This window comes from Colletotrichum lupini, chromosome 3 (genome assembly GCF_023278565.1).
Source record: "Colletotrichum lupini chromosome 3, complete sequence".
NCBI lineage: Eukaryota > Fungi > Ascomycota > Sordariomycetes > Glomerellales > Glomerellaceae > Colletotrichum > Colletotrichum lupini.
The window spans coordinates 5664090-5679041 of record NC_064676.1 but is presented as its reverse complement, the minus strand read 5'-3'; the positions used below and the strand labels follow the sequence as shown (position 1 = coordinate 5679041).

Sequence of the window (14952 nt, the reverse complement as noted above, 5' to 3'; positions counted from 1 at the left end):
AGCTTAAGTATATATAGAGCGCTAATAATATACCTTAAGAAAAGGGTAGATTTTAATAATTTATTTTTTAAACTTTAATAATAATTAGTCTTTATAAGCTTTTTTTTTATATTATATACTTATTAATAATTTAAAATCTTTATTTATAAAAAGGACTAAGTTAAAAATTTAAAATATTAATAAGAACGAGACGTAGTAAAAGAGCATAGTTAGTATTATAATAATAATAAAAAAAAACTTTTTTTTTATTAAACCCCTTAAAGTTACTTCTTTTTTAATAAATAATATAAAAACGAAATATAATAAGATAAATAATATAATAGTAACGTAAAAGGACTATATTATTAAAAATATTAATAAATTTTAAATAAAATAGTAAACTTCTTACCCTTATTTATTAATACCTAAACTAAATAATAAGTAATAAGTTAGTAAAACTATAAAAATAAGAACGATAATTAAAAAAAAAAATCTTTATTATAATATATAAAAAGTGCTTATATAAAAAATAAATAAATTTAAAACGCTTATAAAGCTCTTTAAATAGCCTAGCCCCCGCGCTAAGGGCTACGGTTTTAATTATAATAACTTTAAATATTAATTTTAATATAAATAAAAACGTAAACCCTTAGACTAAAAATAGTTTAATAAATAAAGCCGTATTTAAAGCGCTATTTAAGTAATAATAAAATAATAAGTTCGTACTACTTAAGCTCCTATTTATTAGCTCCTTTTTAACTTAAATAAGTATTATAAATAAAACGTTTATATTTAAACTACTATCCTTCCTTAATTTATTATATATTAATAAATTAATACGGGATTTATAAAACTTCTTTTTTAATTATTATTATTACTTCGATTTATAAGCTTAATAAATAAAAATAGACTATAATAAAATAGTATATATAGTTAGCTACTTAAATAATAATATAAAGACCTCTTAAATATATTATATTTTTAATTACCAAAGGACCCCTAGGTTTATAATAAATTAGGTTATATAAGAAAAACTAAAGACCTTTTTATAAAACAACTTATTTAATTTTATTAACTAAGGAATAGTAATAAGTATATAATTAAATAGTACCTCGTAAAGTTAAAAAAAAAAGTTAATAAGTTCGTTAGTTATATTAATAAGCTCGAAATAAAATTAAAATATATCCTAATAAAAAAGTAAAAGATCTTTATATTAATAAATAAACTACGGCCCGAACTATATTTTATAATAATATTATAAATAGAACTTTTACGGACTTACTTATAACTAATATTATTAATAAGACGTATTAAATAATCCTCGTTATTAATAAGGAGCTTATAAACGTTCTCTAAGTAATATTTTAATTTAAACTCGAACGAACTAATAAAAAAATATTAGGGCGTTAATAAGTTAAATATATAAAAAATATATTATAACTCGCTTAATAAGGATATTACGTATTATAATTATAAAAAAACTAATTATATTATAAAGGATTATTTATAATTACGGGAGTAATATTAATAATATTATAATTATAATAAAACTAAGTACCTCGCTAATAACTACACGAGTATTATATATTATAAATATAATTAAAAGGGGTATAAAGCTACTAATTATTAATTAAACCTTACCCTAGCTAAGTAATATAAATTAATAACGAGCTCGAATATTATCTTAATAAAGAGAGTAATTAATAATTAATAAGAGTAGTACTTAAACGTCCCGACTTATATATATTTAAATTATATATAAAAAAAGCTAAGCGCCCTTATTAATTTAAAAATAAAAGAGAATATAGTTAGTATCGGGCTATTTAATAGTTTTAATACTAATTTATAAATTTATTTATTATTATAATTAGTAAATATCGAAAGTAAATAAATAGAGACGTTAAGAAGCTACTACTTATAGCTTTAAATTACTAATAGTAACTACGTAATAGAAATATAGCTATATTATTTTATAATAACTAATATTATAATACTTATACTTATCCTTAGTTTTCCCTAGCTAGAGGATATTAACTTATTAATTAGTTAAAAATAAAAAAAGTAGTAATATTTAATTTATAAACGATATATTTACTTAGATATTTTAAAAAAGGGGCTACTAAACGACTTAGTTTTAGTAATACTTATATATATTATAATTAACTTAGTTATAAATAATAATATAGTACTAGCGAGCATAACTAAGGACTAAAAACTATATTATTAAGATTTTAATAACTTATTTTTTAAAAAAGGCTATTTTACTACTAAATAGAGTATTATATAACTACTATATTAAACTAAATAATACGGCACTTATTCCCTAAGGACTTATTTACTTATTATTAAACTATAAGCTCGAGATTTTATATAATTATTTAATAAAAATAGAGGTTAGGGGCTAGATATACTTATTTATAAGCTTAGTAGGAGTACTTATCTTTTTTATACTTAAGAAAGAAGGAGAGCTACGACTTTGCGTTAATTATAAAATAATTAATAAGATTATATAAAAAAATAGAACGTTATTATTACTAATTAGAGAGATATTAAATAGATTATTTAATACTTCTATTTTTATAAAACTAGACCTTAAGAACGCGTATTATTATATATATATAACTAAGGGTAATAAGTAGAAAACGGCTTTTTATATTAAATATAAGTAGTTTAAGTACTTAATTATACTTTTTAAGCTAATTAACGCGCTTACTACTTTTTAAGTATATATTAATAACGTTTTAAACGGCCTAGTTAATACTATTTATATTATATACTTAAATAATATCTTAATATATAGTAATAATTACGTAGTATATAAAGAGTATATATATAGCGTATTATAAAGACTATAGTAATAAAACTTATATTTAAATAGTAATAAATATAAGTTTTATATATTATATATAAGATTCCTAGGGTATATCGTATTTAATAAAGGTATAAAGATAGAACTTATATATACCGAAGCTATAGCGAATTAGCTATTTTTAAAGAGCGTTAAAAATATATAAACGTTTTTTAGATTTATAGGGTTCTATTATAGATTTATTAATAATTATATTAAAATAATAGTACTTTTAATAGACTTATTAAAAAAGGTAAAACTAGGATAATTAGAGCTATTAATACTTATTATAAAGTTATTTAAGAGACTATTAATAATATTTATTAATATATTAATATTACGATATTTTAACCTTATTTTATTTATATAATTATAAATAAATACTTTAGCTCGAGCTATTAGTTTAATAATTATATAATTATTTAAAAGTAATTAGTATTTAATTATTTATAAGTTAAGGAAATTAATAAATACGGAGAGCTATTATAATATAAAGAATATAAAACTATTAGTTATTATAAACGCATTAAAGAACTAATAATACTACTTTACTTATAACTAAGATTAAGTTATAATATTTATAAATTATTTTAATTTATAGTTTTTAAATATAAAAAAGAGACTAAATAAGAAATAACTACGCTAACTAAACGAACTCGTAGTATTTAATATTAAAATTAAGTTTAAGCTAAGTATAAAGAACTTAGTAAATAGATTATTATAAAGACTTAATTATAATAAAAGTAATAATAATAATAAAGTAAAGGAGCTATTATTAAAAATAAAAAAAGACTTTTATAACGCTAAAAATATATAAAAACTTTTTAAAATTATAATAATAAGGTATATAAAAATAAACTATAAAAGTAGCTTTTAAATAAAAAAGATAATAAGTATTTTAAAAACGGAATTAATAATAATATAAAAAAATAAGTAAAAGAAGTTAAGAGCTCTAGCTTAAGGGAACTCTGAGGAGTACTTCGAGAGGTATAATAAAATTATAAGCTTAGGGTATTAAAATTATAATATAATACTTAAAGAGCTATTTAAACTTATTATTAAAATTATAAATTATAAGCTACTCGTTTCATAAAACTTTAATATAATAAAAACATTTAAAATAATATTTAGTAAGGAGGGGTTATTAATAATAAGTTAACTACGGGCTATTTAATAAAAGGATATTTTTATAAAAAATAAATAGTAAATTAAAAAGAATTAATAGCTTTACTTAGTTAAGAAAAAGTAATAATAAAGCTAAGTATACGACTTAAGAGGGTTATTATATTATAATAACTATATTTACATATTATTATATAAGGGGCTAAAAAGGGAGGTTATTAAAATATATTAAGATATATTTATAATAAAATATTATAATATAAAGCGAATAATAGTATTATTAAAACGTTATTATTATTAAAATAGAGTAAATAGGGATATAAAAAGTTATATTAATATTTATATAGTATATTAGTAAATAAAGCCTTATTATTATAAGCTATATAGCTTATTATACTCCCTATTTACCCTAGTTAAGTTATAATAAGAGATATTACTAGATTTTATTATAGGCTTATTTATATTAATTATACTAATTAAGAAGTACCCCTACGACGTAGTACTTATTATAATAAACTAATTTATAAAATATAGTATTTATATTATTATAAGGACGACTTTCATAACCTAAGGATTTATAAACTTCTTATTTATAAAGATCTTTACTAAGTTCGGAATACTTAAAAAAATCGTTTTTAATAGGGGGTCGTTATTTATAAATAAGTTTTAAACTTATTTTTATTACTTTTTAATAATAAAGAGGCGTCTTAATATTACGTTTTATTTATAAATAGATAGTTAAATAGAATAATAGAACTAATACTTAGAGTAGTACTTTTATTATTTTTATATTTAAAATTAATTAAATTAAATATAGCGTTTTTACTTAGCTAAGTTTATATATAATAACGCTTAGTACTTAGTAATTTATAAAGCGCTTATTAAGGCCCTATTTAAGTTCTTATTTACGTATTTTATATTAATTTTAATAAGGGCTCGAGATAGTATATAAAATATCTTAATTAAGGAGCGTATAACTTAATTATAAGCTAATTAAAAAGCTTTATAACCTCTTATATAAAAAATATATAAAATATATAAATAATAAGCTAATAAAGCTAAGATAAATATATTATATAAAGTAAGTAACTAGGTACTATTATTAAAAAAGAATATTAAGAAGTAGCGTTTTAATTAGAAATTAGTTAATGACTATCTAAGCTTATTTAAAATTAAATTAATAATTAGAATAGTAGGGGTTGCTTATTAACTAAATATATTAACGTAATATAAAATATATAATATATTTTATATATCTCTACTTAAGCCGTATTAATATTATAAAAAAGCCCCTTAAAAGCCCTTATTTATTAAAAATATAAACGAGGAGCTATTTTATAAAATAAAAAATATTATATAATATAGAGGGCTAAAAAGGAAGTAATAATACTTAATTTAGTAAAAGGGATATAGTAGTAATAAAGATATATAAGAACTAGCTAAGTATATTAAAAATATAATATTAATTAATATATATAAAAACGAGTTTTAATTAAGTAGCGCGCTCTAACTCTTAATAAGCTTAATAACATAATAAACTAATTATTAATAAAAGAAAAAGGGGGTTATATAATTATAACTAAGTAATATAAACGTATTAATTACGAACCGTTTTTTAATTTTTATAATATATAAGAGGACTACTTTTATTTATAAAAGAACTACTCTTATATATAAAAGGGCTACTTTAGTTATTATTTTAGGGGTTATTATAAAAGAAATAATCTCTTTATTATTAACGAATTTATAAATAATTAATTACGAATACGGAGCGTAAGCGGGGCGACTATATATTAATTAAAATATTATTTAAGTAGTATATTTTATTATAAATAGTACGAAATAATATAATTATAGTGTTATTATACCCCCCGACGGAGCAATCCGCCGGGGCTATACTATATATTACGTATTAAGGAAAACTAAGTATATTACGCTCTATACCTAACTACTAATTAAAACTCCTAACCTTCCGCTACCCGCTTATAGGGCGAGCTTTACTTACTCTAACGCGCACAGGACCTCCTAGTACTAGCCTGCGTAAGTAACTAGGTCTAATATAATCTATTCTTTTATATAAGTATTATCGTTACCCGGGGGGTCCTATAAGAGCCGTTTAAAGTACTAGCTTATCGCCCTAACCCTATATACCTCTAGCCCGTTTATCGTAGCTATTATAGCTAAGCTAGCGTTAATATACCGGATCTTAATATCCGTATTAGCCCGGCTATTTATAGCACTTATAATATTACTTAGCCGAATTCTATACTACTAGAAGGTACTTCGCTACTTCTTAGGCGTACCTACGTTAGCTACGATAGCTATAGCGTCGAGCTAGCCGAAGAGGGCGCCCAGCCCGAGAGGGGCAGACTTATCGACGGGCATCTTTAGCCCACTAATTACTAACTATATGCTAGGAGTAGAGTAGTAGTTTATGTATTAATAGGTTTATTTAGTAGATTTATTTAGTAGATTTGTTTAGTTTAAATAGAGAGCAGCTTTGGGCGATGTTAGAAGCGATGAGGATAGAAAGAATCTTTACGAGCTCTAAAGAGTAGTAAATATTAGCCCATTTAGCCTTTTCTCTAAAAACCTCTACGTCGCTATTAAAGTTTAGAACCTCTGCGGTTAAGGGCCGCCTCTAACTATTATAGCTAACTATAGCGGCCGACTATTACGGCTAACTATTACGGCCGACCTCTACTATCGACCTTTTTAGCCGGCGCCGCCGCGTGAGTATATTACTTAGCCTATCGTTAATAAGCAGCAGGGCAGCTTGCCCATCCCGAATTAAATAGCAGTTTTCGTATCGAAATTACTATATTACGTTAAGCGCATACTTAGGATATATTGCGCGTATTATATAATTAAAAAGTATACTATATCGTATAATTTCCCTTAAAAGCGTAATCCCGTTAAGGTCGATCTTTTGTGCTTATAAAGCCGGAAAAAAAACCACTACATAGTATTATTATAAGATAAAAACGTAATATAAAAAGAGCTTATAACTATTTTATTATTATTATTATTAATAATAGGGGTTAAGTAAGCCTTTTTATTAGCGCGCTTAAGTACTTTTTACGTATTATTAATAGTAATTTAATAAGTTTATTAGAGCTATAAAGTAATATTAATAACCTAAGTAGTAATAATAATAGAGTAATAATAGAGTAATAAACCTTTAAATTATAAACGTTATTATTTAAAACGAGAATAGTATTTTATAAAGTTTAGACTATAGATTTTATAAACTTAGGGACTTAAAATATTATTAATATAATACGTAAAAGAAGTAATAAAGTAATAATAATACTAAGTACTTATTATATTTTTATAAAAATAGTTCTATATAGTATATTTAATATAACGTATATTAGATTTTAAAGAAGTATTAAATAAAAGAGCGAATTAGGGGTTATAAATTATTAATTTAGTTAATTATAATACTTAGCTTTTAAATTAAGTATTTTATATATAATATAAGTAAAGTAGAGGAGCGGGTATACTTAGCTAACCCTAATCTTTTTAGTATTTACTTTTTTTTTTTGATAAGAGTTTATAATAGTTAATATAAATAATATATAAATAATAATATATATACGAGGTTAGGGTAAATAAAAGGGATATTAAACTTCTTAAGTAGACTATTATTATTATTATTACTAAGTATACTTATAATATTAATAACCGTTCTATTATTAATAATAATAATTTTATAATTAAGAGCTATATTTATATTAAAACGAGTTAATAATAAATATAGAACGACTTTATAAAAGACTTATTTAAATATAAAAAGTATATAAGAATAGGGATTTAAGAAATATTCGTTAGCCGTAATATTTATATAACGAGGGAGTAGCGTAAATATTAATAAAAATAAAAAACTATATATAAAAAAGATAATTATAAATAAAAAAAAAAGAATTCAAAATCGTAATAACTTAAAAAGGGGTTAATATTAATAAATAAAAATAAAATAACGACTACTTAGGTATTAATAATTATAAAGACGGCTTATAAATAAGAATAACCTAGGGATAGAATTATAAAACTAATTAAATTTATTATTTAAAATAAGGGGCCTATACTTAGGCTAACGAGCGCTACTTATACTTACTCTTATATTATATATTTAAAAACTTTTTAAATAAAGGATTAATATAATATATATAAACTATAAATAAGCTTTAAAATAAAGCCTAGGGGAGGGAGTACTTTATTAAGCTTTATTAATTAGGCCTTATTAATTAAAAAATAGCTTAGGGAGTATAAAAAAGAGGATTAAGTAATAAAAGAGTAGTTTAGGTATATATAGAGTACTAATAGTATACCTCGAGGGAAGGGTAGATTTTAGTAATTTATCTTTTAGACCCTAATAGTAGTTAGCCTCTGTGAGCTTCTTCCCTGTGTCACACACCTATTAACAGACTGCCGGGTGGAGGTATAAGTATCGCCGGCCTTAACGGGGAAGCAGGCCGAGCCGTAGTTGCAGAACAACAGCCATTTCTTGGACGTGTTCTTGACAGTAATAGTGGTGTCGGAGAAGGTGACGGAGCCGTAGGAGGCAGCCGTAGCGGTGGAGGTGCTTCCGTCTTGGACGTAGCTGACGCTGGCAACCTGACCACAACCGGGACAGCCGCCGTCGCGAATGCACTCTCCGGCCAAAGCGGCGGGGATGAGAGGGAGGAAGACAGCAGCGAACTTCATTTTGGTAGCGATTGTTGAGATTTGTTGACCGAGAAAGAATGTGTGAACGAAGTTAAGCTGACAATGCTGCGCTGGTGGGCTGGAGAGTCAAGATGGGATGAACTACCAGGAACTGATGCATCGAAGGCCAGGGAGGAACTAGGCGGCTTATATCTTACTTACCATGTTGCATTCTCATCGAGTCTAGAAGGTAGCATCTAGCAGTAGACACCCATGATCTTACGATGTCCGATATTCTGCTTTCGCTTTCGTTAACCACTATGCGCCACTATTGCAGGCCAATCGCACGAGAGCCCCTGGCCGATGACGATCGGTCCTCAGAAATAGAGTTGTCTTATTGAGGGCAGTCGGCTTAAGTCTCCCGAAGTACTGTACAATTACTGTAGAGTTGTATACATGCGACATTATCCCCGCAATGAACCGCCCAACTATCCATATTTCAGTCAGACCACATGACTCGATTCAGAAGCGTGCCCCGAGAACCCCCTGAAGTTTATTTGTAAGAACTGTCAACCAACCCGTTGATCAGCATAACTCCTTCTATAAACCGGTTTTGTTGTTTGTCGGTAAGTCCGGAGTTGGAAGGTTAAGTTATAAGGTTGTACTGAAAAATGCAGGATGCCTTCTACGGCTAGTCCGGTGCGGGCGCGATGTTGCAATGCACTTTCGAAGAACCAGAGAACCAACTATAGGGGAACAGCCTCATTTTTTCCAAACAGTGTTACCGAGCATTGGAGAAGCATAGAGTTCTCTTAAAAATCTTAAGATCGGCAGCAATTCGCTGGGTGTCGCAACTTGTTAGGATTGTGCGTGGAGTTGCTGCCCGCGCTTTGAGATCAGTAATTCTTTCCGCTGGCCAACTCATGGAATACACCATAAAGATGGCGAGGTATGATTGAAGACCCCAGAGTTGTATTCCCGCGCGGGTCGGACTTTTGTATGCAAGGTTGAGGCAGGGGCTAGCAAGCTCTCATTAGCTGCAATCGGCCCATCTCACCGGCAGATCGTCCTGGAGTCGATTGAGTTGCCTGATGTGTGCAGGTGACGTCACTGGACCAGGTGGTTCTGTGGGTGTTCAACTTCAGCCGTTGATGCAATGAGTGGTCTTTTATGTTGCATTCGGGCTTCGCAACTCTCTGCAAAGCACTTAACGATATGATATATCACGTGCAACTACTGATTGGCCGCTGGGTTCAAAGAAGAGTATCTTGCTTCTACATTAATCCTACCATTACCTAGTCTAAGTGTTCTTACTATAGTAGTCATGCAAGAGAATCCCCTCCTGAATCCTTAGCCTGGATTTTTTCACTTCTTTACAAAGGCACTCTCCTTCAACCAAGCTCCCATAGTCAGAATATCTGGATGGACTTTCTTGACCTGTGACAAATTCGCCTTGTAGCCTTCATCCTTGAACCAGTTGACCATGATACCAATCTCAGAGACTCCATGCTTCAAAGCTTTGCCGAGCAATCCAAACGTGGTCCCGACGGGTGCGCCAGTCGCCTTCTCGAAAGTCTGGTTCATTTGCGAGAAGGTAAGCTCGTCACCAGCCAGACCGACCGCCTTCTTGTTCCAGGTAGCCGGGTCATGGAATGCCTCAGCCGCGAAGAAGCCAATGTCCTTGGTCGCGATCCACTGCAAAGGCTTCTCCTTCATGGTGTCGCGGAGCATGGTGAAGAACACCTTGCCGAAAAAACCTGGCATGAGGTTGTCCATGAAGATGACAGGACGCAGGATCGTCCAGCCCATGTCGGTCTTGCTATTGACGGCGCTGTCGCGGAGGTGGTGTTCAATTTGATGCTTCGTGATGAAATGTGGTACCGGCGTAGGGTTGCTCCAAGACCGTTCGTCACCGCCTCGCTCGACGCTGCTGTAGACAAAGTGCCGCACCCCTGCCTTAATGGATTCATCCACCAACGCCTTGCCTTGCTTTGTCTCACTATCTGACTTCTGGTCGCCCATTGCCTGAACAGAATACACGCCCCATAGAGGAACGGTTCCGGCAACGGCCTTTGCGGAAGCAAATAACGCCGGGGTTGCATCAAGGTCTCCCTCAACGAGTTTGATGTTCGAGGACTTTGCTGCAAGTCGTTTGGCAGATGTCGACTGCGCATTTCTCGTTACTGCAAGAAGCAGAAAGTCCGATGGCTGTCTGGCTAGAAGAGCACTGATAACGGCACCGCCTTGTTTGCCTGTGGCGCCAGTGATGAGAATCGCGCGTGACATGTTGTTCTGAATTGTCTTGGTAGGTTTGAATAAAAAGTTGTCGTAGAACTTCGGTGTAAGTTGAGATGCAGGCCAGAGGCGTTTGTTGGGTTCTTGTCTGTCGCTAATCGGCAACAAAACTTCAGAAGACAAATCAGTCAAGGAGGAAACACCTCTTTTTGTACTCGTCCTCAGGAACGGTGCGATGTGAGAGAAACTTCCATCGTCTAAGCTTCGCTCCTTAGTCATTCAATCCCTGATTGATAAGTGAGAAGCTCGATTACCAACGGCCCGCTCGCGAATCGTCGCCGTCTCGGGCCTCTTAAAATTCGGACCTCATCGGAGGCCGGCGCTGATTCGAGGCGACGTCAATTGACCCCACCTAGCGCCATTGAAGTTGGCCGGTCTGGCTATGAGTTTCACTCGCATTTTATTGACGAAGATTGTTCGTTCTCCCAAATTGCACCGCTCACTCCGAGTCGTTAAGCAACATAGTTCTTTGCATTCCAGGCAAAGTTTGCATCAGTAAAAAACGTGCTCATAAGGTACTTCAAAGTAACTATCATTTCACACTCAGAATACAGGCAGAATTGGCCTCAATAGATGTGAAATGACAAATGCTCGCTTGTTGTTCTATTTTTGAACTTGCACGCTCAGTTCTCCGTGCAAGAAGAGGGCCATCCCGACTCGTCAACAGCTCCTTGCGCCGAGCAGAAGTAGTATGTATCCTTCGCCTTATCGTAAGCGAAGTAGATGCTTCCCTTGCCAGAAACGCCGCCCTGTGAGAAGAGTCTGATTAGCACATGAAAGTTCCAGAGGTAAATATGCGGAAGATATCCCATGCTGTTACTTACTCCGTAGAAGGGTATGCCAGAGAGGCTGACGCACTTGCCAGAAGCAACATTGGCGGCAGAGTCGTCCTGTTTAGTTCCGTTGGGGCCCTTCACGGCATCCTGGGCTTCGATCTTTGAAATGGTGGCAGTTTCTTTGCCGCCAGCGCCAGTCTTGCAGGTCAAGCTGGTGGGGAAGTCCACGAACTTCTGGGCGGAGGCGACGGCGCCAAGGGCAAGAATGAGAACGTTGCGGGCGTGCATTTTGACGAGTTGTTAATGATGCGAATTGATTGAGCACGATTTTTGGGTATCAGAAGTACAGAGATGCAGTGGCAATGTTGCTGTAAAATGTAGAGACTGTAGAGAAGCGACTGGTTTGTGAGGTAAGAGAGTGCGGTGAGGATAATGGAAAGGTTCTGGGCAGAGGGTAGAGAAGCCGCAACTTATACTTAAGAAATCCGACTTTCAAAACCTTTTCAATTTTCATAATTGAGGTTGAGTGATCAAAAGACTCGCCGTTTAGTCTGCGACAACCCCTTGCGGAGGCTGCCTGCCGGCCCTGGGCCTTGGAATGGAGTCCTGCTTTCAAATGCGCGACAGGTATTGGCAGGGAAAGACCACACAGCCGCGCGCAAGTAATATGAGCGTCAAACTATGTCAACTGCCGCATCTCTCTAAGGTGAGTTGTGGGGGCCTTAGCCTAGGTAGTTGTAAGGCGAGCATTGCCCAGTTCCTCGGAAGATGTGGAGGCGGCCGCTGTCAGGTGGTGTATTTTAAGGTAAGCTATGGTCTTAAAGTTCTTAATAGGCGTTTGGTGTAAATGGAATTTGCTTGGTCAGCTCGGTTCGGTTGCCGACGTCGCTTTTTCCGAAACAGCGCTTCAAGGTCACGACTCGAGCATGTTAGTGTCGCCATCAATAGCCTTTTTCGAAGGACTCAGCCCCTAATATTTGACGAGACGGCTCATTACGGTTTCTTCGCTATAAAAGACTTCATTTGCACGATAATAATCTTCAACTTGAGTCATGTTGCGTTGATCTCGCAAAATTGCGCCGGTGGGATAGCAGGCTAGAAACAAATAGTCTGATCAAGAACAACACAACAATCAGATTCAAGTTGTAAACCTCTTTTATAGTCCCACAGCTCTACATATTGCGCCAAGGCTTCACTTGTATTTAAATTGCCAGTCTCCTATTCCCCTATGGTACCTGGTCTTGCCTTCGAGGAATTCAAGTTGACAGCAAACAGCTCATCTTCACGCACATCAATGTGGTCTCAATTCATTGCTATATCGCTCGTATACTCATGCGTGGAATCTGATACTTGACGGCATTAGAAATCACAAACTCCAGCTCCTTTGTTCCTCTGAGTCTATTTTGGGCACAGCAAGTCCTGAAGCAAGGAATATTTCATCGCTGTCTTGGAGGAAAACCCCGTTCAAAAGCCCAGAGCATACGGACTCATGCCTTCTCATTCTCTATCATCACTAAGCGAAGCTTGTTACGAGGCTCTTGTTCTCGCTGATGCAAATATGATCAAAATATCTAACATGTAGTGACCACAAGGCTCGTCTCCGTTGACGAAATAAGGCCCCAGATATTGGACTGAGTCTCACTCAAGTCTAGAACAAGGTCTTGGGATTCCAACCACAAGCTACGCCTCTAGCAACGGCAAAAGCGCAGAACGACAAGATGTATAGACCACCCGCAAAGAGTATAAGGCCGTCATAAGTGCCACCTGACCATTGCAGAATAGCTCCAGCGAAGGGCACACCGACAAGGGCACCAAAACTGCAGACAAAGAACGCCGTGCCACTCCTTTTCCCATAGTCTTCGATTTTGCACACCTGTCCAATGCAGACTGGCGTCAAGCTGATGGCAGCTCCGGACCAGAATCCAAACATGACCGCAAAGGCAGTCGTAGCAGCTTCTCCGCCATGCGCTGTCAACCAGAGCGCGAAGATGAATGCCGAGCACACCAAGGCAGTGACGCACATGACATTGAAGGGACCAAATCGGTCTGCGACGTAGCCCGGTAGGGCACGGCCTGGGATCGCTCCAGCGTTGAGCAGTGCACTTAGGAGGAGAGACTTCTGGAGATCGATGCCCTCATGGATAGCGTACAAGCAAATGTAAGTGTACGGGATGAAGACTGCGAACTCGATCAGGAAGACGGCCAATGTTGCGAGACCGAATTTTGTCTCTTTCAGCGCCTTGAGGTCGATTGCGCCACTGGATGTCTTGCTTGGTGGAAGCCTCTTCTTCAAGAGCGTGCATGCCAAAACAGACGCGGCAGCACAGATAAACCCAACCGTCCTGATGGCCCATGGAAAACCAACCCTGGGAGCCATGTAGAGAATGATGAGAGGAAAGACAACGCCGCCGACGCCTCCAGCCGTGCAGGCTATTCCTGTAGCTAGAGCACGACGTTCCGAGAACCAGTGCCCGACTGCAGCGATGCTCGGGTTGAAAAGAAGCGAAGCTGATACGCCGCCGAGGACACCAAAGGTGAGCAAAAACTGGTAGAACTCTGGCACAGATTTAAGGTTTAGCAATGTTTGAGACTTTGGCCATTTAGGAGGGAAAATGATGGCCCTTACCTTTACAGAGACTCATCAGCATCATAGACGCCACAGATCCTACGCATCCGGGTATCACCAGGAACCTCACATCATGAGCGTCAAAGATGGGGCCTTGTAGATTTATCAGCTTGAGTCATTACTTTGATTGAGATGTGTCTCATACCAACTTGAGCGCCGCAAAAGTAGAGGAAGAAGGCGTAAGTGCTAAACATCCAGCCTATTGTCGACTCCGGGAGCCCATGAAGTTCATTCTGTGAAACCCAGGCCTGCAGAACTGCAAGAGTATTGAGAAGACCCATGGATGGTATCATGGCGCACCATGCACCAGCCACAACAAGCCATGCATCTTTGCCGCCCTCAGGGTACTTGTGGGACTCTTGTGCTACGTCCAGAGCTGTCAAGGTTCTAAGATCAGCATATTGTACCTTCGCGATACGAGAGTATTAACGGCAAGTCAAAAACTTACTTTCCGTAGGTTGCCCACGCTCAAGTGCGGCTTCCTGGCGCTCGGCGAGTTGCATCCTGATGGCACTGGGAGATGATATTGAGAAAAAGTCTTTTACCCGCTTCAGACGACCTCTAGACGGCCTTTTAACTAGGCTAATAGAACGAATGTCAAGTAAGGGCGCAAGATTTCTGTAGCCAAGTTGTTCTCAAGACGAACTCGACATCTA

At 34.0% G+C, this 14952-nt stretch overlaps 4 protein-coding genes across 4 annotated transcripts; all 4 read right to left on the bottom strand.

The window, feature by feature from the left end:
* Window positions 1-8310: 8310 nt before the first annotated feature.
* CLUP02_06456 (uncharacterized protein) lies at window positions 8311-8659 on the bottom strand (the record flags this gene model as incomplete). Its single annotated transcript, XM_049285455.1, has 2 exons — window positions 8311-8314; window positions 8370-8659. The coding sequence occupies 2 exons, from the start codon at window positions 8657-8659 to the stop codon at window positions 8311-8313; spliced, it is 294 nt and encodes a 97-aa protein (XP_049142598.1).
* A 1305-nt stretch (window positions 8660-9964) lies between these two features.
* Window positions 9965-10885, bottom strand: CLUP02_06455 (nucleoside-diphosphate-sugar epimerase family protein; the record flags this gene model as incomplete). Its single annotated transcript, XM_049285454.1, has 1 exon — window positions 9965-10885. One exon carries the CDS (start codon window positions 10883-10885, stop codon window positions 9965-9967), a length of 921 nt encoding a protein of 306 aa, XP_049142597.1.
* Window positions 10886-11517: 632 nt separating this feature from the next.
* Window positions 11518-11958, bottom strand: CLUP02_06454 (uncharacterized protein; the record flags this gene model as incomplete). The annotated part of the gene is made up of 2 exons (XM_049285453.1): window positions 11518-11643; window positions 11719-11958. The coding sequence occupies 2 exons, from the start codon at window positions 11956-11958 to the stop codon at window positions 11518-11520; spliced, it is 366 nt and encodes a 121-aa protein (XP_049142596.1).
* A 1360-nt stretch (window positions 11959-13318) lies between these two features.
* CLUP02_06453 (major facilitator superfamily transporter) lies at window positions 13319-14799 on the bottom strand (the record flags this gene model as incomplete). Its single annotated transcript, XM_049285452.1, has 3 exons — window positions 13319-14226; window positions 14442-14672; window positions 14745-14799. The coding sequence occupies 3 exons, from the start codon at window positions 14797-14799 to the stop codon at window positions 13319-13321; spliced, it is 1194 nt and encodes a 397-aa protein (XP_049142595.1).
* Between the last annotated feature and the right edge of the window lie 153 nt (window positions 14800-14952).